Source organism: Vulpes lagopus, chromosome X (assembly GCF_018345385.1).
Source record: "Vulpes lagopus strain Blue_001 chromosome X, ASM1834538v1, whole genome shotgun sequence".
In the NCBI taxonomy this organism is placed as follows: domain Eukaryota; kingdom Metazoa; phylum Chordata; class Mammalia; order Carnivora; family Canidae; genus Vulpes; species Vulpes lagopus.
In genome coordinates, this window is record NC_054848.1 from 25,440,039 (window position 1) to 25,464,007 (window position 23,969).

General features: G+C 43.8%; 1 protein-coding gene and 1 non-coding gene across 2 annotated transcripts; one reads left to right on the plus strand and one right to left on the minus strand.

Annotated features, from left to right (window-relative positions):
- The first annotated feature begins 7,720 nt into the window (after positions 1-7,720).
- On the plus strand, positions 7,721-7,827 carry LOC121483756. The gene has a single exon (XR_005985846.1). It is a non-coding gene; the product is annotated as a U6 spliceosomal RNA (small nuclear RNA).
- Positions 7,828-18,443: 10,616 nt separating this feature from the next.
- Positions 18,444-23,174, minus strand: NR0B1 (nuclear receptor subfamily 0 group B member 1). Its single transcript, XM_041740575.1, has 2 exons — positions 22,004-23,174; positions 18,444-18,705 (listed from the first exon to the last, which is right to left on the minus strand). The coding sequence occupies exons 1-2, from the start codon at positions 23,172-23,174 to the stop codon at positions 18,461-18,463; spliced, it is 1,416 nt and encodes a 471-aa protein (XP_041596509.1). The 3' UTR covers positions 18,444-18,460.
- Positions 23,175-23,969: the final 795 nt, after the last annotated feature.

Here is a 23,969-nt window from a genome sequence, read left to right on the forward strand (position 1 = left end):
TATGGTATGTAGGCATCAGCTTGGAAGTGGCACCTATCACTTCTGTTCATATCTCGTTGGCTAGAACTCCATCCTATGCCCACACCTAACTGTAAAGTAAGAAGGTATATTCAGTGGTATATTCTAGCTGTGTGTCCAGGAAGAAAAAAACCTCAATTTAGAATGGAGAGCCAGCCTCTTCCCGTGTTTCACCTTCTGATCACTAAATATCCATTTCACTTGTCCACATAGGGAACACACTAACCCCCCTCCTCAAGCAAGATAACCCCAAGTGCAATCCGGCCACTGAATACAACTGAACACCCAGGATCTCTGGGTAATCTGCCCTCTTCTCTGTAAGATCCAAATGTTCCTTTTGTGGTTTGAGATATATATATATATATATTAGATATGCAATGATAGATCAGGAACAGGATAAATACCATTAAAACTTTCCTTCAGAACAGAGAAGAATGAAAACCCCTCAGCAGTCACTGATCTATAGAAATTATCAAATCCTGCTGGGGTCCAAGACGTTTCTTATCTCTATAAAAAGGAGTGAGAAATTGCTGATATTTGGATAGTAGCTGGAGTGCAGAAACTCTCTATTTTTGACTTTTTCAAACTTTCAGAGTTGTCTGCCTGGCATGTAAGATCAGGACACTATTTGGCAGCAATTTTCCAGGGATTTGGCAAGATCACAGATGATGCCAGACTTGAACTACATGGTTTCCAGCCTCGCTGAGGATTCCGATGTTTTAAACATGGTAAGGGAGTAACAGGGAAGGGTGTTAGGACTATGAGCAGCTCAGAGATCACCATTAGACCCAGGATTGGGGGCCAGCACTGAGATAGGGGAGGTCTGAAGAATGATTAGGGTTGAATATCTTGCTAGCCCTGTGGGTTTACTCTGGGGGGGGGTCAGTTTTGATTTGATTTAAAGTAATAAGCAACTAGATATTTCTTCAACAACCAAATTTTTGGTTGAGATTCATACAGGAAGGCCTGTCTTCCAACCACAAAGATTTGGAAAGGCATGTTAAAGAGACACTTATCCCAGGACAGCAAAAGATAATGGGTATCATACTGATCTTGTTAAATATATCCAATTTTGAGGAAATATGGTTGGCAAAACAATTTTAGGTAAGTGGGGGGTAGGGTCGGGAGGGGGCAAATGTTGGCACCATCAATGCAATACTGTCTGGGAAAAGCCCAGACTTCTTTCTAAAAGTCTATGCGACAGAGATAATAATGCCACCTTTCAGGATTAAATTTGATAAAGTATGTTAAGAACCTTGTACATTATCTATACTGGTAGCTATTATTGTTTAATCAACTAACTTTGGATGGCAGTCAAATTACCAGCCGATTACCAGCTAATAAAATAAACCACAAGATGGAGTTATAAACCAAAGTAAAGTAAAATAAAGCAGGGTTCAGTGGAGTTAAGATCTGCCTTAAGTATCAGTTACTAGTCTATAGTGGAGTCATGTCAACCACATTTGTGACTTTCGAGACGGCGTTGCTTGCCAAAATTTCGTTGCGTACAAAGTTCTGGCTAGGTTAGCCCTGGGAGTTAGCATGATGTGGGACAGGTAGACCTTTCTCACGGACTGTGTCCCAGTAGCTCTGACAGTGGAAGCATCTCACCTTAGTGGATGTGGTTCTATTGTTTTATAAAAGCCATTTCTTGGGCAGCCCGGGTGGCTCAGCAGTTTAGTGCCACCTTTGGCCCAGGGTGTGATCCTGGAGACCTGGGATCAAGTCCCATGTCGGGCTCCCTGCGTGGAGCCTGCTTCTCCCTCAGCCTGTGTCTCTGCCTCTCTCTTTCTCTCTCTGTGTCTCTCATGAAAAAGTAAATAAAATCTTTTTTTAAAAAGCCATTTCTTCTTTTTTCCCAAACAAGCCTGAAGCATGAGAAAACCATTTAATCTGGTGCTCACCTACGAAAGAGCAATCTATTTTAATACTGCAGGACAAAGGAGTGTTGCACTCACTGTAGTCACGGGCAACCCATGATAATCTCCAAAGGGGTGCCTTCCCTCAGGAATCTTAAAGGATAACATTTAATACAGTTGACTTTCGTTGTATGGGGTTATGTTGTGATGCCACCATATGCTCAACATGGTTTATCTATTGTGTTGTTGTTTTTTTACCTTTTGAAACAGCAAAGAATCTTCAGTCCTAAGCACTTGAGCCCTTAATAAAAAAAAAAAAAAACTGGTGTTGAAACTTCTGCATGACAAAGTACATTAATGAATCAGTCCAAAATTGTTGTTGGCTTATATTTTTTATCGCCTATAAATGTTTTAAAAGAAATTATCTTTTCACAGTAGTACAAATTCTCCAACTAATGATATAAATTTTACATGGGAACAAATTGTTCTAGCTTGCCATTCAGACAGTGTATGGTTGACTAGATCCCTGACTATACTAGTGTTTATTACTGCAAGCTATCTTATGTAAAAAAGAAGAGAAGGAATTCATGTTTTCATCATTTAGTTTGTTGATGCCTGAGGTTTAGAACCATTCCAAAGCACTGTTTGTCAGCTCTCTTTGAAGTATCCAGAATATTTTCAAAGGCTACACATTATTTTCTGTGAAGTGCACAAAATCACGCGGATCTCCTTATATACTTAATGTTGATATACTTGGTGCTTATTCTTGTTAGGTTGTCAGGCAAACTATGCACCAGGTAATAAGGGCCTAATACCCTTGAGATATCAGTAATCTTTCTGTGGCTTATTTTTCTGAGTTATACCATTATATAATGAAGGTTCTTTGGTTTTAAGCAACAGCAATAATCTCATTTTGTTGCAGTTAAACAGTTTATGTGGAACACTATCAGGAGCTAGGTTTTTAAATGGGCCAGGACCAATGCTGTCTGTCTTTCAAGCTGCCAAGCAGCAATCAGCAGCTGGGACAATCAGAACATCCCTCCCTCAATCTCCCACCCCATGTAGGAATGAAATTCGAGCCCTTATTAATCTTTATTTCCCTGGCCAAGATTAACACTGATTTGGATTGGGTCACTTGCCCGCTTCTTAGTTGGTGTAGGAGAGAGCCAGTGTTCACGGGCTATCAGACTGCATTCAATGAAGAAGTAATTCTTCAAAGACACTGTCTGAGTGCTTTTTAGGGAAAGTTAAATGCGTGTTGGCCTGCCAAACCCAACACAGTTCTGCAGCAACTAGAGAATTTTTTTTCACAGAAGGAATCTTACTGAATTGTCATTTACTTTAATTCTTCCTCCCCTCATAACAGGCTGAAAGTTTCCTTCTGTTCTCTATTAGGTAGTTTAACTCTTACCTAATGTAAATCCTCATACTTGGAGAAAAGAAAATGATATAAAGTAGATCTGGGAGGTGGAGAACGTCACTCAGGCACTTGAGGTTGGATGGGGAAGCTGAGAGCACTTACTACAGGGGCCCCTGGAGAGGAGGAAAAGCAGTGCTGCAGCCTATGAGGCCACCTCCCCATCTCTGAGGCGAGGAAAGCTTCCCCTCCCCCAACTGTTTTCAGCAGCTGCCTGCCCCCAGGTTAAAGGAATTAACACAAATCCCATCCAGGACTAACTTATTTCCATTGGAATATGATTCAGTATAGTAATGCCAACCAAAATTGAATGTGTTATGCAATTAATCAATTGATGTGCCTATTTTCAAACATTTATTGAATATTGATAGTATGCTTGGTACTGTACAGAATACTCAGAGGTATCCCAGGGCTCCAAAGACTGGGAAAGAGATTTTCTCTGAGGTGCCCATGGTCGCCACTATTCAGACAGGGAGGGGATTGCAGGAGGACCTGCTCACATTTCAAGTAAGGAAGGGTTCCTGACACAGGTGCTGAAGCCTAGCTGGAGGCAGGATGTAATTTTGCACATAAATCTTTGAGGTTTTTTTTCCCTTTTCCTTTTATAATTTTCCAATGGTGAAGTGAGTTTGGGCTTCATCATTGGAGTGATTTAACAGAAAAATTATATTTGTCTTCTAGGAAGAAGTATCATCCCAATAATCTCCCTGCCCTCTCAAATTAATGAAAACAAAACAATACATCAGAGAGGAAGGTGGTTTTTCACGCTAATGGTATTCTTTGGCGTTATAAAACTTTAAAAAAACAAAAGTTAGGCAGTATTGTGGAGGAGAAGAAGAGATTATATTGGTTTGACAGATAAAACAATATAAAACAGTTTCCTGGGGAAAGGGTTATTTGAAATGGTCTTGAAAAGTAGACTGAATTTGAAATCTCAGATGGAATTTTGGGAAGACAGAGGCAACCTGAGAAAACACTCAAGTATGATGGTTCTTTAGAAAAGTGTTAGACCTTTTAAAATATTAAAATGAACGCAACTGCAACAAATAGCACATGTTTGGAGATGTTTGTTGATTTGTGTTTTGACTTCTTTTTTGTTTTATATACAAAAAACTGCACATTTCTAATAGACATGGTTTGATGAGTCCAGACATGTGCATACACCTGTGAAATCATCACCAAAATCAAGGTAAGAGACAAATCCATCATCTTCAAACGTTTTCCTATGGCCTTTAGGGTTTTTTTTTTTTTGGTCTGTTTTTGCCTTTATGGTAAGAACATTTAGCACAAGCTCTATCCTCTTGACACATTTTTAAGTATGCAATACAGTATTATTGGCTGTAGGCACTGTGCTGTATAGCAGACCTCTTGAATGAATTCATCTTGCATACCCGAATCTTTATACCAATTAAACTCCTTCTTACCTCCTCTCCCCAGTTCCTGGTAAACACTATTCTACTCTCTGCTCCTATGAGTTTGAATATTTTAGGTACCTCCTAAAAGTAGCATCATGCAGTATTTGTCCCTTTGTGACTGGCTTATTTCACTTGGCATAACATCCTCCAGGTTTATCCACCTTGTCACAAATGGCAGGATGTCCTTTTTTTTTTTTTTTTAAGGCCGAATAAGATTCCATTGTATGTATACACTACATGTTCTTTATCTAGTCATCTGTTGATGGACAGTTGCCTGGCTAACTCAGTAGAGTATGAGACTCGATTTATTTTTTTTAATTAGGTTCAGATATCCCAAAGTTAAGGCAGACTTTTTTTTCTGCTGATCTGAGTTGGTGACTTGTATAATTCCAGAATAAGAGAACTTAAGGCCTTGCCATTCCTAAAGTGCCTAAAAAAGTACTTAAAGGCCTCTAATTTATATTTTAATCTGTTAAATGAAATGAATACCTCTGGAATAATGTGGGGGCAGTACAAGGTGCTTACAGGAGAGAGACAACTTTCACTTAACCTTTTGCAAATCTGTAACTTGAAGGAGAGAGATATTAACCAGTGAAAGTTCTCTCATAGGACTTTGCCTCCCCGGATTTGGGCAAATAATCTAGCTCTGGGTATATTGATACATCTGGCATATATGCAAAGTAAGTGTTAAATGTCCTCTGTGAAGAAGGATCTGATGATGGTAGAAATGACATCATCACAGCATGGTCAAAATTATCCCATCTAAATGGCTCAGCACTAAGGTGTGTGTCTTTTACACATTTGCCAGCTCACTGTAAATGAAGGGCATCTACTGATGCAACATAAATAGGTGTGAGATGATTATCTAAATATTTTCAAAGAGTCAAACTTTCATTTATAGAGTTTCAAAATTATTCCACTTCCTGCTTTACTTTGCCTTTAGCTAGAGTAAAACCATTGATAAAAATTGGAGGTGCATGGCAGAGGGAAGAATAATCAAAGTATAAAAGAAAGGGTTGATTTTTATCCCAACCACAGTCCAAATGCAGTAGCCGTGAGTTATTGTTTAGGTGTGAAGCATTAACAAGAGAATACTTCAGGGTCAACTATCTGACCACCCATCAAATATTAAGCTTCTGCAGGGCACAGTAGGTTGCATATTATGGAGATTTAGTAGTATACATGTTACTTGGATTGAACTGAACTCTAACATTACTTACTGTAACTACTTGTCCACTGAAAACCCTTGCCTGAACATATACAACTCCGACCTCTTGGGGGAAGGGTATAAATGGCTATATTAATATGAAAAGTAGTTTTACTACTTGTTAAAATTTGTTTTTATCTTTGGTCTTATTTTTTAAGATTTTATTTATTTATTCATGAGAGACAGAGAGAGCGAGGCAGAGACACAGGCAGAGGGAGAAGCAGGCTCCATATAGGGAGCCTGACGTAGGACTCTATCCGGAGTCTTCAGGATCACGCCCTAGGCTGAAGGCAGGGCTAAACTGCTGAGCCACCCAGGCTGCCCTATCTTTGGTCTTATTAAAGGAAATTTTTTTAGTCAAGTCTTCACATGAACTGTCAGGGGATGGGTTTATGGGGGGCCGTCTTACATGTGTCCTTGTATCACACATTCAACTTATACCTAGATGCCCTCCCCCCGCCAAAGAATAGTCCTCTCCTGTAAAGCCAGCCTCAAGTTTCCTAGTACCAACAAATTTGTATCTTTATCTTTCTTTGACACATGTTGATGGAATTAAAGACTGAGGGTTTTCATAATTTAACTTGCCACCAGCATGTACTGAAGCCAGAGCAGAAAAACAAATACACAGTGGCATCAGAGCCCAAAGGCTTGTGCATAACTCAGAGGAAGTCAAGCAGAAAATGTAATTGCATGCTGAAATCAAAATGATTATTGATCTGCAAATGCTCACCTATATACAAAGAGAAAAAAAAACTGTTCTGAGAACAAAGGACACCCAATGCATCTAAGTGTAATTTCCTGACATTTTGTAGGCATGTGGATAAAATGATCACTGAGGGCAAGGCTCCACCTATGTTGTTTTCTATATCTTATGTGTATGTCCAGAGGTTGAATTTTCTTCAAATTCTTACTTAGCATAACTTCATATATCTTAGGCTAAAAATCCATGTCCCTGGTTTTCAGCTTCCATTTTTTAAAAAATATTTTACTTAGTTAACATACAGTGCAATAATGGTTTCTGGAGTGAATTCAGTGATTCATCACTTACATAACACACCCAGTGCTCATCACGCGTGCCCTCCTGAATCCCTATCACCCATCTAGCCCATCCTCCACCTCCCTCCATCAACCCTCAGTCTGTTCTCTGTTGTTAAAAGTCTCTGATGGCTTGTTTACCTCTCTCCTTTCTTTCTTTTCCCCCTTCTCATATGTTTGTCTGTTTTCTTTCTTAAATTCCATATATGAATGAGATTATATGATATCCATAATTCTCTGACTTATTTCTCTTAGCATTATACTCTGTGGCTCTGTGTCCTTGCAAATGGAAAGATTTCATTCTTTTTGATGGCTGAGTAATATTCCATTGTATGCATTTACAACATCTTCTTTATCCATTCTTCAGTCGATGGACATCTGGCCTCTCTCCATAGTTTGGCTATTGTTGATAATGATGCTATAAACATTGAGGTGCATGTACCCCTTCGAATTTTCAGCTTCCTGTTTATGAGAAAGACAGCTATTGCCGTTAGCATTCATTAAAGTGTACTGATATTAAATAATAGTCAAAGAAGTAGACATTAATTTACATACATAGAACTAAAACTTGGCATACAGTAGATTATGCTTCAAATTATATTTCCTGGAACACTTTGTTAACCTTGTCTGTAAGAATTTTTGGTGCATTTTATCCAGAATAAAATTCTCTAGACCTCAGTTGCTCACTCTAATAAGTTGGGGTCTAGTGAGGAAACAGAAACACCACCATAATTTGCACAGAGAATATTTACATAAAAAATTAATAATGGTGCTCGCTTCGGCAGCACATATACTAAAATTGGAACGATACAGAGAAGATTAGCATGGCCCCTGCGCAAGGATGACACGCAAATTCGTGAAGCGTTCCATATTTTAAAAAAAAATTAATAATGAATACAATGGAGTTGAACATTACATAGGGTAAAAGAAGACTCTAAGGGGTCTATGAATAGCAAGTTCTAACACACCTACAATAACTTGGCTGAGGGAAGTTGACAAAATAAGCACAATAACTTAGCAAGGGCTCCCCCCTCCACCACCCAAGACTGAGGTTCAGACCTCTTCAAAGAGGGCAGGAACAAGCATCCTCCAGGATCAAAGAAACTTGCAGGAGGACATGGATCACAGCTTGTGGCACACTGAGAGGGGAGAGTGTGGCCTGAGGGTGTGGCTGGCTGGCGCTGATCCTGATCTATGAGGACTCCTAGGCTCCTGTGCTGAGTAATAAGAAAGAGGGCCTAGAACCTGGAAGAAAAGTATCTTCTGGGGAATCCCTGGGTGGCTCAGCGGTTTAGTGCCTGCCTTTGGCCCAGGGCGTGATCCTGGAGGCCCGGGATCGAGTCCCACATCAGGCTGCCTGCATGGAGCCTGCTTCTCCCTCTGCCTCTCTCTCTCTGTGTCTTTCATGAATAAATAAATAAAATCTTTAAAAAATAAAGAAAAGTATCTTCTGTGCTATTGCCTGGTAGTGTCCCTTCAACTTTTTCTGTTGTTGAAACCAACGTTACAGCACTGGCAAAGAGACACGTTTATAGACCGTGCCTCTGATATCACAAAGCAAGGCCAAAACTGAGGATTTGGGGCTGAGAGTCAACAAATGAATAATTGGAGCATTCACACATATGATTACGCTTCCAAGGTTTTATTTTTTAATATAATGGCCAATATAACATTATATGTTTTTTTTTCATTATCTCAATCAAGAGTAATAAACTCACGTGATCCCAGAAGCCCAGCAGATAACCCAAATGAGTCAAAATAGGATATATATATATATATATATATATATATATATATATACACAGCAACAAGAAGTGGTGTGCACTGCAGTGAAGTGAATGTGCCTTGCTTCCTAAAAGAGATCCAATTCATACCTGAGTATCTGTAGTCTGCATACAGACCCCAAAATACCATGTTAGCAATTATAAAACTAAATAATGAAACTGTCTATAAACCAGAGGATTTAATTTCATTTTGGTTTTGTTTTGGTAAGGTGAGTGAGAAATGCCATTCTCAAGTTAGTCATGGGACCACAGATGCAATCAGTCATCCAATTAATTAGACAGGATTTATCATTCAGCCCCTGTTTAAATATTGTCTGCTATAAGACCACCAAACAAACGATTCACAGTATTTAACTGAATGTATGTATGAGTGGGTTTGGGCTAATTAAAAGTAATCATTTTTATTTTGTATTGGAAAGAACGGAAGTGAAGGAAGCAAGGTTCCTTGTATTTTACTATTCTACATGTTATGCCTAATTTGAATTAGAATACATTTTCCACATTGGCAATTCCCTTGTTTATAATTTAAAGAGCAATGATAATAGTAGCATCAGACTCTATTATAATTACTTTGAGGAGGTAAGAAAAAAATAACCACTTAAAGCATTGTAATTACATCAATGTTATTAAATCCTCTACGTGTGTTTTTAAATGTCAAAATCCCAACATTAATTACCTTTCTGCACTCAAGCATGACATGGCTTCAAAGTCCTTAGCTAAACAAGGATTGAGACAAAATGAGTAAGGGTAGAGGCTGGACCTTAGAGCAGCAAAAAGATGTGGCTGTAAAGGAGAGAAATATATTTTACAGAGCCATATGTTTGGTATTTTCCACGTGGACCATATTTCATGTGACTTCATTTTTCTCTTCAAGGAAGGTGATTTGTTAAACATATAACTAAATGCATTGGGCATTTTATATCTTCTTAAGATTTTTCAGATAAACATATGCACAAACCTCTTGGTCAAACCTTGGGTCCCAATTTCTGGGTTTTTTTTTAAAGATTTTATTTATTTATTCATGAGAGACAGAGAGAGAGGCAGAGACACAGGCAGAGGGAGAAGCAGGCTCCATGCAGGGAGCCCCATGTGGGACTTGATCCCAGGACTCCAGGATCACACCCTGGGCCAAAGGCAGATGCTCAACCACTGAGCTACCCAGGCGTCCCCCAATTTCTGTTTTGGAAAATGTATCCATTGTAACTATAAACACCAACAGAGGAACCACCAGATTTGCCAACAGTCAAAAACTAAAAGTAGCCTTAGGTATGTTAGATGTATCCCACAAAGTGTCACAGATGTATTTCCCTGTATTTTACTTTTGGTGCCAAACTGGAGGCAGCACAGTATAGTGATAGGAAGGTAGGAACTGAGATATACTTACCCTACAGGAGTACTTTATGATTCTAGTCATGCGTGCCTTCTGCTAGTGATGGGGTCCTGAGAAAGAGACCTAATTCCTGAGCCCTGAGTTGCTTATCTGGGATAGGACTTAGCTTGTAGAACTATTATAAAGATTGAAAGATAGACTCCATGCAAAGTACTGAAAGTAGAGCTTGGTACAACACATTTTAGCTTTTTTATTTGAAATATACTGCGGTTATTTGTATCCATGTGGTAGGAGTGAAGCAAACAATATAACTGTATTGGCTATTTTAGGTAAATCTGACATTCGGTTTATATTACCAGTTTCCCTTTTTCCTGCTTACTTTGTCCCCCATCCTCTGCTATTTATTACCTTCCTACTTCTGTTCTACTTATTTTTACATTCTGTTTTCTGTAGAAGATGTACATGGATTTTTTTTTTCTCTTTGGACTAGTCTGTCACTCACCGTCACGTTAGTGGCCGTGTTTCATCATACACTACCCAACTGGAATACAAAAATGAGTCAAAATGGGGGTACTATCAACCAACGATGGGAAAAGAGGGCAGTAAAAGAGTGGGGTCACCGCAGCCATCCAGACAGAATTGCAAAGTAGGCAGTTAGGTTCTGATGGCCTCTATCCAAAGACCTTCTTCAACCTATTGTCAGGCCCTCTCACCTGTCTCCCCCCCCCCCCCCGCCCCGCCCATCATTCCACCAGCCTCTTCCGTCCAGAAGGAAATTCCCTAAGGAGATCAGTCCAAAAATTCTCTTCTCCCTCAGTAGAGACAAAGTCCCATTTATTCAGTGCACCTCTTCTTAGCCATCAGTAAAATTCAAAAAGAAGGAAATGTAACTTAGTAATTGCTAAGCGTGAGCCTTTCCGATGTATTAGCAGTTGCAAAGCAGAATATCATAAACCAAACTCATCTTTACAGGTAGCATCAGCACCTTGTGTGAAGCATGCCCTACAGCCCCATAACTGCTTTTCCTGTGCTGCAGGTGGACTTTCATCCATCACCCGTCCAGAGAACGTTTGGAGCTTCCTCAGGACAGCGCTGCCTGCCAACCGACGGCTGCCATTTCTCCATTTCTGCCAGCCTTGTGTCCTCACAGCAGTGCTGATGAAATGCTTCAATAGTTTCTAGCACTTTGCCCTAATAATTTTATAAGAAAAATAATCAAGGGACAAGAAAATGAAAGAGAAGAAGGCGAATGTCAAATCTACTGCAATGGAGACAATGATTGAAATCATCCTTCATGCCAAGAAGGACCCTCAGTGGACTCACATGCTGATCACAGGTTCAGCTACTGACGAAAAGAACGTCAATGAACGCACACTAGTAGCTGGACATTAAAAGAGGACTCTGGTGCCGGCTTCTGCTTGAGGCACAAAGGAAACCACAAGCTGAGTGAAATTTAAAATCATGATGGAAGCTGGAAATGTAAAGTTTACATGATTCTTAATCCCTCACCCACATCAAAGTATGGAAATTGGAAAGGTGAAAGGAATGCTTGACGGAGCCATTTGGGTGCTGAGTGTGGCCCAAAGGCAGAGTGGCCGAGGTGCTTCCCCTTCCAACTCAAGGCCACAAAAGGACTTTAAGGAGGCCACTTGTAGAGCTAATCAGAGACTGATGCAGTTCGGGGAATATGATGGATCAGTGTTTGACGCTCGCTGGGACATCTAAGGGCAACATATGAGCTACATGAACCGCAGAAGAACAGAGTACGGAACAGGTGGCTGGGGTGGGCAGCCACACTCTCAAAGCTCCCCAAAGCAAAAAAAAAAAAAAAAAAAGTGTTCTCCCTTCCAGAGGGGGAAGAGTGGGAGGACAGGCATGCTGCCATGTTTATCTTACATCCTGTCCCAAAGACTTGCCTACTGGGGTGGAAAGACTTAGTAGAAGGAGCTGGAGAGAGAGCTAGCTAGCTGGGGACTGAAGAAGGAGAAGCCAAACTGGAAGGAATACAGAAAAGTTGCTGTCGAAAAGGGATCCAAAGAGATCAGGGTGGAGGGAAGTATGGAGAAAGTTTTCCAAATAATCTCTGTAAATACCCACAGGAGAGTCAACTTGAAACATCTGCTGTGGCCAGAGAAAACTGTAAGATTGGCATCAGCCAGGTGAGGACCCTCTTCCTCTTCCTCCTTGATGCCTTCCAACCCTGTGGTTCTCAGCAAATACAGAAGTATGACTAGAAACTACAAAGTGGGGGAATAGTAGAAGCCCCTGCTGTGCCTCTGTAGGCAGTTAACTCGGGAAAGTCTCAGACTGGAAAAAAATGAGCTATCAACTTTCACTGGTTCTGAATCAATCATCAATGGACTTTTCCCTCTCTGCAAGGAGCCAGTGGATGGAAATTGGAGGTTGAGTGAACTCCAAGGGGAAAAAATAGTTACATATTTATTTTCATTAAACTCTCACTGAAATGGAGCCTCTCCTTTAATTATGAATGCATGTAACACAACACAGAAGTATTAGCAGTGTCGGTGCAGAAACAAATTAACATAGCAAGTCTGGGAGCATTATCCTTAGAAAGGCCTGCGGGCAAGGTTGGCCCATGGCTAAGCCTACAATTTCAGGAGTATTCCGACTCTTTGCTAAGCGATAAGGGTGGATCACCGGGCCTAGATTGTCCATACTGACAACGTGGCGTATGGTGAGCACCTGCTTCCCTGCTGGGAGTCTGGAGTTCTGGTACCTGCTAGGTAGATGGCGCTTATGTGACTAGCCCCTGTAAAAATCCTGTGCACTGAGTCTTCGGATGGGCTCCTCTGGGAAGAAACATTGCACACATGTAACTAAATTTTGTTTGGAGGTGGGTGGGGATGAAGCAGGAGAGTGCACCCTGGATGGCCTACCAGGGGAGGGAGCAATCATAAGGAAGCCTGCATGAGGATCCCCCCAGATTCCACCGGTGTCTTTTTCCTTTCTGTTCCTGCCGTATATCCTCACTGCATCACTATAAATCACCTTAGCTGTGATCACAGCTAGGTGCAAGTGCTATGAGACCATCTAGCGAAATATTTGAATGTGAGGTGGTCTTGCAGACCTCCAACACAATGGTGAAATTTGCTAACTGATGTTAACTCACTGAAATACAGCCATGGTGTTATCTTGGGGAAAGAGAGTGGGAGCAGGGAATGATGAAGCCCTAGTAGGTGCATGGCTGTGGAGTTACTTACCATGGTATGAAGCAGCAGCTGAGCTGTTGTTTGTGATCAAAGGCAAAAGTTACCTATGCAGTGTCAAAAAAATCCATTCCTAGGAGAGGTGGCTCGCTGGATCCCCCAGCTATGTTGGGCTTAGGCAGGCTACGGTGAGGGAAAAGCAGCCACAGCCCAGTGTCGATTTGTCTCTCTTCTTCCTCTGGGCCAAGGCAGAAAGGGCCCAAACAGAAACATCAGTTTGTGCCTGCTCTCTCCTCTGAGTGGAAAGGAAACAAGCTGGAGCAAGGCTTTAGATAAAGCAGAGGAAAAAATATAGTGAAAAAAACCACCCTAGCCATTTTTTTCAGCCTAGCTGTCCTGGGCCCACAGTCCTGCTGGGTTCTCCTGGAAGCCGTGATGTGAACCTTGGAGATGGTGAATTTACTGCTAGGGCTTTGCATAAAGTTGTAATGGGAAAAAAAGGAATTTTAAATCACAGTTTTGCATTTTGTGGCTATTGTATCTGGATATACAACAGAAAACTAATGTAGAATGTCATATGCTTTCAATTCCATAAATGCTAGAGGGGTCTTCTTAACCAGGGAAAGCTGAAAAAAAAAAAGCGTAAATGGGACACTGCTCCCTTGCTTGTTGTACAGGTGGGTGGATTGAAATCTAAACTCATAATATTGGAAACAGGTCTCTGCAACTGACAAATTTTTGCTGGGGTTTTGCCTACTGGATGGAGTCTCAAGAAAAAAAGGAGCCAAAAAAAAAAGAAAAGAAAAGAAAAAAGGAGCCAATGTCCAGATGCAGATACACTTTGGAAATTTTATAAAGCATTTTTTAATTTTGCTAATGAGTTATTAGAAAATCAGATTTCTGACAGAACATAAAGACTCCTAACTCGGGGAAACGAACTAGGGGTGGTGGAAGGGGAGGAGGGCGGGTGTTGGAGGGGAATGGGTGACGGGCACTGAGGTGGACACTTGACGGGATGAGCACTGGGTGTTTTTCTGTATGTTGGTAAATTAAACACCAATAAAAGTTAATTAAAAAAAAAAAAAAGAAAATCAGATTTCTGACCCTAGGGAGCCGATGATTTTCTGGCCCCTGGTGTGCATAGCTTTGCATGGGGCAATTTGGCCCCTACCACTGACAAGGTAAAAAGTGCATGGAAGAGCTTTGCTTGTCACTTGGACTTGGAACACAGGTGCCAGCTCTACAGGTCTCAGCTTTGCTGCTGCTTGAGGAAAAGCGATGGGTATTTTTGATTTACCGACTTCCCAGGTGCTATTTTTCTGGACCTGAATCCAAGTTGACACCTGAGAGGCCTGCCCTGGACTCTTTCAGTGCCAGCACTACTTGCTCAACAGAAAGCAGACGCAGGCCCTGGAACTGCTGGGAATTGAGGACACCCCTCTATGGAGTTGTAGTTATGAACGTGTGATGGATGCTGCCTAGACCGGCTGGGTCATTTGTGGATATCTGAGGAAAGGGCTTGTTCTCCAATGAGACTGTATAAAATGAAGCTGCAGGGAACTCCTGGGTAGCTCAGCGGTTGAGCTTTGGCTCAGGTCATGATTGAGTCCGGCATCAGGCTTCCCGCAGGGAGCCTGCTTCTCCCTCTGCCTATGTCTCTGCCTCTCTCTGTGTGTCTCTCATGAATAAATAAGTAAAATCTTTTTTAAAAATATAGCTGCAGAAAGGTTCCTTGTTTCTGGTAAGGAGCCCAACTGCATTCCTAACCTGTGATTCCTGTTGAACACTGTGATTCCTGCTGCACATTGGGGGAGTGTGACTCTCTGCCCACCTCTGATGGATCAAATGCTGGGACCCCTTGGGGGTGGGACAAGTCACTGCTATTGATTGTGTTCTGCTTTCCAAATTAGTTGCAATTTGCAAAAATGGCTTGACTGCCTGACTGTATGCCCTCACCTTTCTCCTGTTGTACACACCTTAGTAAGGCAGTTGGATCATTCAATGCAGCTGTCTCCAGAAAGGGATTGATTTTTTTTTCTAGGCTGCTTGTTGGAAAAATGATCAGGACAAGAGGTCTGGGGAAAGGAGAGGTTACATAAACCCATTAAAAAATATATTGAAAAAAATCAGGATTTCACCCTGAGCATTTCTTTGCCCTAATGACGGGCAAATAAGAATATGAATGGATTCTTCTGGTTAAGTAGTATAAAAATGTTATTCTGTGAAAATGCTTGTGTCCCTTTCACACACAACTGTTTCAGACGAAATGTCTGGGCAAAAAAAAAGTGAAATGATTAGGAGAAATCATAAAGCTAAGATTAGTGAGTGGGACACACTGATGTTGGAACAACAAAACCTTGGTACATGGGAAGGCATGGGGCAGGGGATGGAGGTGGGGTGTTAATGATCTCTGTTTTCCAGAACTGCTCCCAGAAGCTATCCCCTCTTCCTGAAGGAAAACCACGTTGCCTGTGCCAGCTGCCCTGAGCGCTTCAGATCCCAGGGAGACTTCCAGGTCCAGGTCGTGGGCCACAGTGTCACTCTGAGCTGTGGGGTCCCGCACAGTCCTCACAGAGCACCTCCACATGCCCTCTCCACTCAGCAGGCCACGGACTAGTGTTGCTGACAGAACTCTCTGGGACTGACCACGTCAGGCACTTCCTCTGAGAGGCACCAGTGGGAGGCCTGAGGCAGGAGGAACCACACCAGCAAGCCACACTGGGGGCCCTGTTAGCCTCTACTGCAGTGCCTGGTCTGTGTGTGGTGCCTGAATCTTGTGAACTCTGTTTCCAGAGACACATGTACCCTCAGGGACTGTATTTCTTGGATGTGGGCCCTGGCCATCATGATGCTGCCTCAGCCCGGGAAGGCTTGGGGACAGCTTCATCTTACTGGCCAGGCTGTGCTGGGCCAGAAATGATCCCTCATGCCAGGTTAAAGAGGAAAAAAAAGGTTCATACAGGAAGTTATGAAGGAAGCCAGCTGGCTTTCTAAGACAGAGCTTGATGGCTCATGGTCTCTGTGTTAACTGTTTCAGTCCAGAATCCCCAAAAGGCATACATGAGATCAATACCTTAGGTTGGCCTCAGTCTGTTGTGTGGAGTCCTCCTGATGGTAATTCTGTAAAGACATCTTGGCCATGGGCCCAGGGAGTGGGTTATTCGGACGAGTTAACATAGCAAGAGGGGGACTGCTGTCCTTCCAGTGGCCTCCTTGCTAGGTTGATCCTTGGCTGATATCTGGCAACTTTCATTTGGGGAGTGTTCCTGCCCTTCCTTGACTCGTAAGAGGGACTCACTGGGCCTAAAATGTGCAAACCGTGGGGTTTATACTGAGCATTTGCTTCCTTTCTCTGTGTTTGGAATTTTGGTCCACGCTATGTGAAAGGTGTCTATGTGAGCAGTCCCCAGTAAAAAGTCTAAACCCTGAGTCTCAAAGAGCTTCCTTGGGCAGAAGTATCACATACGTGTTGCTGAATTTTCATTGCTGGGGAAGAGTGTGCTCTGGGTCGACCCCTGGTGGGAGAGAGAGAGCAAAAGGAAGCCTGTACATGGACACATGGATTCCTCCAGACTCGGCCAGCCTGGGCCTTCCCCCCTCACGATCAGGTTGTGTATCCTTGCCACATCACCGTAATAAGTCTTGCTCTGAACGCCACTGTATGCTGTGTCCTGTGAGAACTTCTAACAAATCTGAATGGGGTGCTGATCTTGAGGTCTCCCAATACAATCACCAATGGAAGTGTCATATTTTCTTATCATACTGTAGATGCTCTAGATTATTTTGAAATTACATCGAAATTACATCTAGACTATTTTAATTACATCAATCACTGCTTTGAAATGCAGGTAGATATTAGACCTGCCACTAGTTTCTTACTTAATGTATTCATAAGGAAGCATATACATTATAGATTTTAAATTTTTTTTAAATTTGACATTTTTACTCTTATATTTTGACATGATTGATTTCCTTTGTAATCCTACGTACGTTATTTGTTGCATTATTCTGAGAGCCTGATTCTGAGGCATCCAAGCATTTCCCATTTCCCTGGCTGCCAGAGGGGTCTGCGCAAAAGTTTAAGACTGCCTGCATTGGGTTAGTACCCTGGGCTTAGATGTATTAATCACTAACAGGAAATTTATTACCTATAAGTGAATAAACATTTAGTGCCCTAAGCTTTATCCAGGGAGAAGGAAGAACTGGTTCTACAGATTATTGTTGACTCTTGCTGCCCCTGTAAAGTCACTTTATGATTCTATGCTGTGCTTGTTCAACATGACAGTTATATATGTATCTGAAGGGTGAGATACCATTAGGGGTTTATAACAATGTTGTGCTTCCTAGAACTATAATGCCTCTTTATAGAATATAAGTTTCTTGTTGAACTTTATTGTATAAAGTCTCAAACGAAAATTCTAAAAATCTCTGACTTTACTTTCAGGTGTCTCTGTGATCACAGATTGCCACTTAACTCCAGTTGGTACAAGGACAGCCTTCTATACAGCCAGTGGAAGCGGAAGTGAAGAGAGAGCCAAGTCAACCCTTGCCAATCCTGACATGTCATAATATTAAATGTCCTGATGCCACCTCCAAAGGTAACTTAATTTTTGATTATGTTGGCTAAGTTTTTGATATTTTTTAAGGTTTTATTTTCATGAGAGACACACACAGAGAGAGTGGCAGAGACACAGGCAGAGAGAGAGAGAGAGAAGCAGGCTCCATGCAGGGAGCCCAATGCGGGACTTGATCCTGGGACTCCAGGATCACGCCCTGGGCCAAAAGCAGGCGCTAAACTGCTGAGCCACCCAGGGATCCTCCCAGTTTTTTATATTTTTAAAGGCCTTGCTTAAGCTCTGAATTTTTTTGTAATCAATGGTCAACATCGTAATGTTTATTATAATTTAGTATTATAAATTTGATTTTAGCAGATTCAATGGAGAGAGTCACTAAAGGTATGACAATAGCTTATTAGAGTAGTAGCCTGCTCCTTCCTTGGAGATGTACAGAGAAGTGTCACCTGTTGGCACATGTGTTCCTTCATGATTAAACAGTATGGATCAGAGGATTTTCTAATTGTCTATAACTAAAGTTTTTCTTTAATTGAATACAAAAATATGCATATAAAAATAAGAAAGTTTATTTGGCATTATTTTTTTTACACTCTTCTGCCTCTGGCTCCTTATATTTTTTTCACGGTGAACTGCACCTGTGTGGCCCCCACGCCTTCATAACTTTGCACAGAGCATCTCCAGCATCATATCATCCATGCTGACCGAACCAATGATGGGCCTGAAGAATAGCTCCACGATGACATCAGCATTGACGTATCTCAGCAGGAAGAGGGCACTATTCAGTTCAGCGAATCTGGCTTGGTACCCCCTGTGGGTCATCCTGATGTGGTCACTGAGTATCTGCTGAGCTCCCCACTGGAGTCCCTGAATGTACTTCACGCAATGAAGGCCTGGCAGGTCTGGAGGAGAAAAAGGGAGCAAAGTCTCTTTATTGTAGGTGAACAGCTCACTTGGCATCCTTTGCTCATCCGTTTCTGCCCCTTCCCACATTAAACAAGAGTCCAAAGCTTCCTGCTTAAGAGGGCTCTCTAGAACAAGGATAAAATGCCGCACTAGTTATAAGCTTTTAGAAGCAATGCTTGGGAGAGTGAAATACCATTTAGTTATTTTATAGGCACTGTGTTTGTATCCTCACTTTTAAAAACTGCTGGCCCTGAGCCAGCATATGCACATTTATTCACTAGGACAGTAGAGTATCATTTAATGAATTATGGCTCTAGTTCACTGTACACATAGGAAGACATTAAGATTACTTCAAGAAGTGAGCACCTTGACCTTTTACCTATGGGAAAGCAGGCTATTGTAGAATGACTACAGGTTTTGCCAGATGTCAAATATTTCACCATCTTCTGTTGAATTTCCCACAGCAATACCATGATTACCTAGCTGATGGTGGTAAACTCACAGCCACAAATAGTGACTTGTGAGTCTCATTCTAATTGTTGGCCTATAGGCTGATTTTAGTCTTGAGTCCCATAGTAATTTCAGAGATAATACTGACCATTTAGCTCCTTGTAGCATGATTTCTGTATTGGGGAAGATTTTTTAAAAACTGACTCTAACGAATATTGCAAAAGCATCTTTTTAAAAATACTAAACAAAGAGGTCTTTAAAAGCACTGTCTTACAGGCATTAAAAGTTAAAAATATGCAAACATCTTCAATTTCAACAAGGTTCAAAAGTAACTTTTCAAACAGGGAATGCTTGACCTTTTTGCAGGATAGTGTGATAACTCTGGTAAAAGCGAATGAAATACAATGTAGGAAAGATAATGTGCCTATAAGTTGTATAAAGACTGTGGTAAGAGGAGGCTGCTTTTAAAAGAAGTTCTTTGATCCTGCAGGACAGTAATATTACTGTAAAGTTCTTTAACTTGTATTTAAATAATGACCAACTTATTGTGCTGTTTAAACAATGTCAGTGAATATGGCAATCGCTTTCTTTCCCTTTCCTATAAAATCCAGCAGTAAAGTTTTCAAAAACAATATGGTGACCAACAGAGTAGCAGGACCAGCAGGTATTCTTTAAAAAATAGTAACAGGTGAGCCATTCCTATCATAGGCAAATATGTCTGATAAAGTGAGAATGAAATTAAGCCACATCTGTACTCCATATTCTATTTCCAATTACCCCCCTCCATACATTACCCCCCTACTCCCTAAGGTCACTATCCAGACTTGAGACCCCATTCGAGTGGATTCCATTGATGAGGGGAAGAGGAGGCTTGCAAGAAGTTCCACCAAGACTGTGAAGCTCCTCTAGGTCTGGATTCATGGCTCCTTAAAACTTGAGTGAACTCGAGTCACTTTCCTCTGCTTTCCTACTATACTCTCCTTTTTCACTGCACCCCCACCGCCTCCTTGCAAAAGGTATGCCCATAAAGCAAATTCAGGAAAGAAAAATGTGGACAGATGGACTTCACAATTTTAAAAAAGTGTTTAAACATAAAGATCAGAGGATTCACAACAAAAGGATAAACATCTAAGAAAAGGCACACACTTAGCAGGTGCATTTGTGTTGAAAACACACTCAGCTTAGCTGATTAAAGTCATAGTGAGAGGATTCAGAGAACTAGATAGAATAAGGGAGGTGTGTGTGTGTGTGTGTGTGTGTGTGAGAGAGAGAGAGAGAGAGAGAGAGAGAGAGAGAGAGAGAGAGAGAGAGTATGACCAGAGTATGCTAAACAGGGTGGAAGGAAAGAGGGAAACTATTGGAATGTAAAGTTCAAGAAGCTGAGCCCCTGCTTTTCTTTTATATTCCAACAGAGCTAGGCACATGGTAGATGTTTAAGAACACTGGCTGAAAAAAAAAAAAAAAGAACACTGGCTGAAGAATGATCTGAAGAACCATCTTGGGCACTTACTACAAATGCGGATTTGCAGACCCTGGACCACAGCTACCAAAACAGAACCTCCAAGGGAGGAGCCTGGTAAGACTTTGAACAAGTGCCCCCCTCCCCTTATGCACAGCCAAGTTTGGAAAACAACAATATAAGCAAAAGGTGACCTACAGTGATCCCTGGGATGAGCTGAGGTCTCTAGGTCTTGAAATGTGAGTTTGGAATGAAATATTATCCTATTAGATACTGCTCTGTGCCCTTTCACAAAATGCTAGGCAGGAGCATAACCAGAGACTCCTGGTGTTAGGGAGGGAAAAGGTGTGGAGGGAGCATTATAAAAACTATCCCAACTCAAGCTGCCTGGAAAGTTTGTGACCACTTGTGACCCTTTTGGAGGGATTCTGGTCAAAGACAGCTCTAGTAATGGCACATACTCAAGAAAAGGTGCTGGGTAGTCCATGGAGATGTTCTCTCATGATGTGGTTGGTGTGTGTGGGGCAGTGTCCAGCACCTAACAGACAACTTGAAAGTGTGTGCAGCAGACATCCCATGGGGGCTGGGAGATCCATGTTCCATGACTCACTGGCCATTACTGTGGAGTAAAGTCCCTTGGGACTAGGTTACCTAATCTGCAAATGGGATGGAGTCAGGGTGAAGGGCAGAGGGGCCTGATGAGGAGGTCCCTAGGGTCTCTGCAAGCTCTAAAAGACAGTGCTCCTGCTGGCAGTCCCTAGTGTTTTTTCCCTGTCCCCTTAGTACCCTGATACGGACACAGTGAGGAAGACATAGTCCAGCTGCTTAGGACCATAAACATGATCATTCAGAAGCAGTCCCATGAAAGGCAAGTCCAGCGTCCTGCATGACAGTGTCCCTGGGAGATACTGTAGGACTCCTTAACAAAGGTTTCCTTTCTTACGAGCCTGAATAGATTTCCTTCCACAAAAAGTTGTAGTTCACCTCAGAACTGGGTTTCAGAAAGACATGTGGCAGAGTTTGCAGTGAACACAAAGTTGTGCGTTTTTTTTATATAGCGATACTACTGGATTTAAAAGACTAGAGGAGGACCAGCCCTGTGCCTTGATGGCACAAACTTTTCCTTCGTAACAGAAGGGGGAGAGAGATAAGTACTAAACTCCATCACCCAATCCCCCTGCTCTCTGTTGAGCGTCTGACAGCAGCCCACCCACGAGGAGTGCTTTCTGGAGTTCCCCCAACTCTGCTGAGTTACTCGAGATTCTTCGCTGGTTCCCCGACCCTCCCCTGACCACCGAAAACTCTTAAGTGCCTGTGCCTCGGCCAGCCATTGCCCGGAGTTTTTCTGAACGGAGGAAAGCCCGCGCCCGAGGTCTCGCACTTACCCGGGTTAAAGAGCACGGTCCCCTTGAGGTAGGCGTACTCCTTGGTACTGATGTCCAGGCTCCAGCACTTGGCAAGGAAGCACTTGATGGCTTGGACTTCAGCGGCCGTTGGCAAACGCCCGGCCTCGCGCGGCGGTACCAAGGGTGGCGGCTGCGGGGTCGGAGGCGGCGGCTCGTCGCCCGCGGTCTCCCGCCGCCTGGTGGTGAGGATCCTCTGCAGCAGGCTGGGCTCCGAGGTCTCTACCGTCTCAAAGTTCAAGCGGTCCTGGGCCAGCTCGAGCATGAGCAGCGGCGCCCAGCTGTTGCGCACCAGCACCAGCTGCTGGTCCAGAGGGAGCACCTGGAAGCAGGGTAAGTACTTGACAAAGCGCAGCGTCTTCAACAGGCCTGCCGAGGCGGCCTCGCAGACCACCTGTGGACTCTTCAGGGCCACTCGGCGCTGCGCGTCACACCGGGGGTCCCACCAGGGGGCCGCGGGCTGCATCTCCCGAGCCGCGTGCGTCTGCTTGGCGCTCGCCGGCAAGCGGTGGAAGATGCTGCCGTGGCGCGGGTGCTCGTCCCCGCAAAAGCAGCAGCGGGACAGGTACGCCACGGCCTGCCGGCCCGGCAGCTGCTGTCTGCCCCCCAGGCCCTGGGCGCTGTAAGAGCGGCCCCACCACGCGCCCCCAGGCCGTGCCTCGGGCGTTTCCGGCGCCACGTGCGTCTGCTTGGCGCTCGTGAGCAAGCTGTAGAGGATGCTGCCCTGGCGCGGGTGCTCTTCCCCGCAGAAGCAGCAGCGGTACAGGAGCACCGTGGTCCGCGCCCCCGGCAGCGCCCCTCCGCCTGGCGCGGGCTCCGCGCCGCACGAGCAGCCCCAGCACGCGCCCCCGAGCCGCGCCTCGGGCGCCTCCGCAGCCGCGCGCGTCTGCTTGGCGCTCGTGAGCATGTTGTAGAGGATGCTGCCCTGGCGCGGGTGCTCTTCCCCGCAGAAGCAGCAGCGGTACAGGAGCGCCGTGGTCCGCGCCCCCGGCAGCGCCCCTCGGCCCGGCGCGGGCTCCGCGCCGCACGAGCAGCCCCAGCACGCGCCCCCCAGCCGCGCCTCGGGCGCCACCGGGGCCGCGTGCGTCTGCTTGGCGCTCATGAGCATGTTGTAGAGGATGCTGCCCTGCCACTGGTGGTCCTCGCCTGCCATGGCCCGCGGTGCCCGGAACCCGACTCTGTCCGGTGGCGGCCGCCTGGGATCTATTTATACCAAGCGCGCACGCACGCGCGTCGGCCGTCTCCGCCAGGGCAAGGGCGCGGAGGGGGGCGCGGGCGCTGTGCTCGGGAGTGTTCGCCCTTGACCTCAGCGGTTAAAAAGGGGCAGATGCTCCTTAAAGGCTGAGAATGAAGGGGGCGGGGCGGAGGCATGGGAGCTTCTGGACACTCCGTTCCTCTGGTTACACCCTTCCCTGCCTCTGGAAGGCAGAGCGCAGAGGAGGTAGCAGATAATCTGGGGGCAGGGCTCCAACTCTTTTCACTGAAACCTGGCATCTCGCTTGCTCCCTTTATTGGAAGGGCAGGCGTGCCTCATTAAGCGGGGACAATCTATTTCTATGACATCGTTGAATACTTTCATTAAGTGCTCAAACTTTCTATGACTTATGTTTTCCATATGGATGGGGAAGTCTCGTTTTCAGGAAACTTGAAAAGTAAAGACCACGGACCAGCGATAAGAGCACTGCGTGGTAACTTGCTAGAAATGCCCCACCTCGGTCTCCAGCCAGACCTTCCGACTCTGAATCTGCATTTTAATGAGGTTCCCGGGGCGGGAGGGGAGTGGGGGTTGCATGCCCTTTACATTTTGAAAAGCGCTGCTTTAAGGATGCAGTCATAAGCGTTTTGTTTGATTCAGTTGATATTCATGAGCACCCACTTTATGTATTAAAGAGCAAGAGTGACCAGGATGTAAAAGTGGCTAATATTTGGGGGTTATAATAATCGCAGG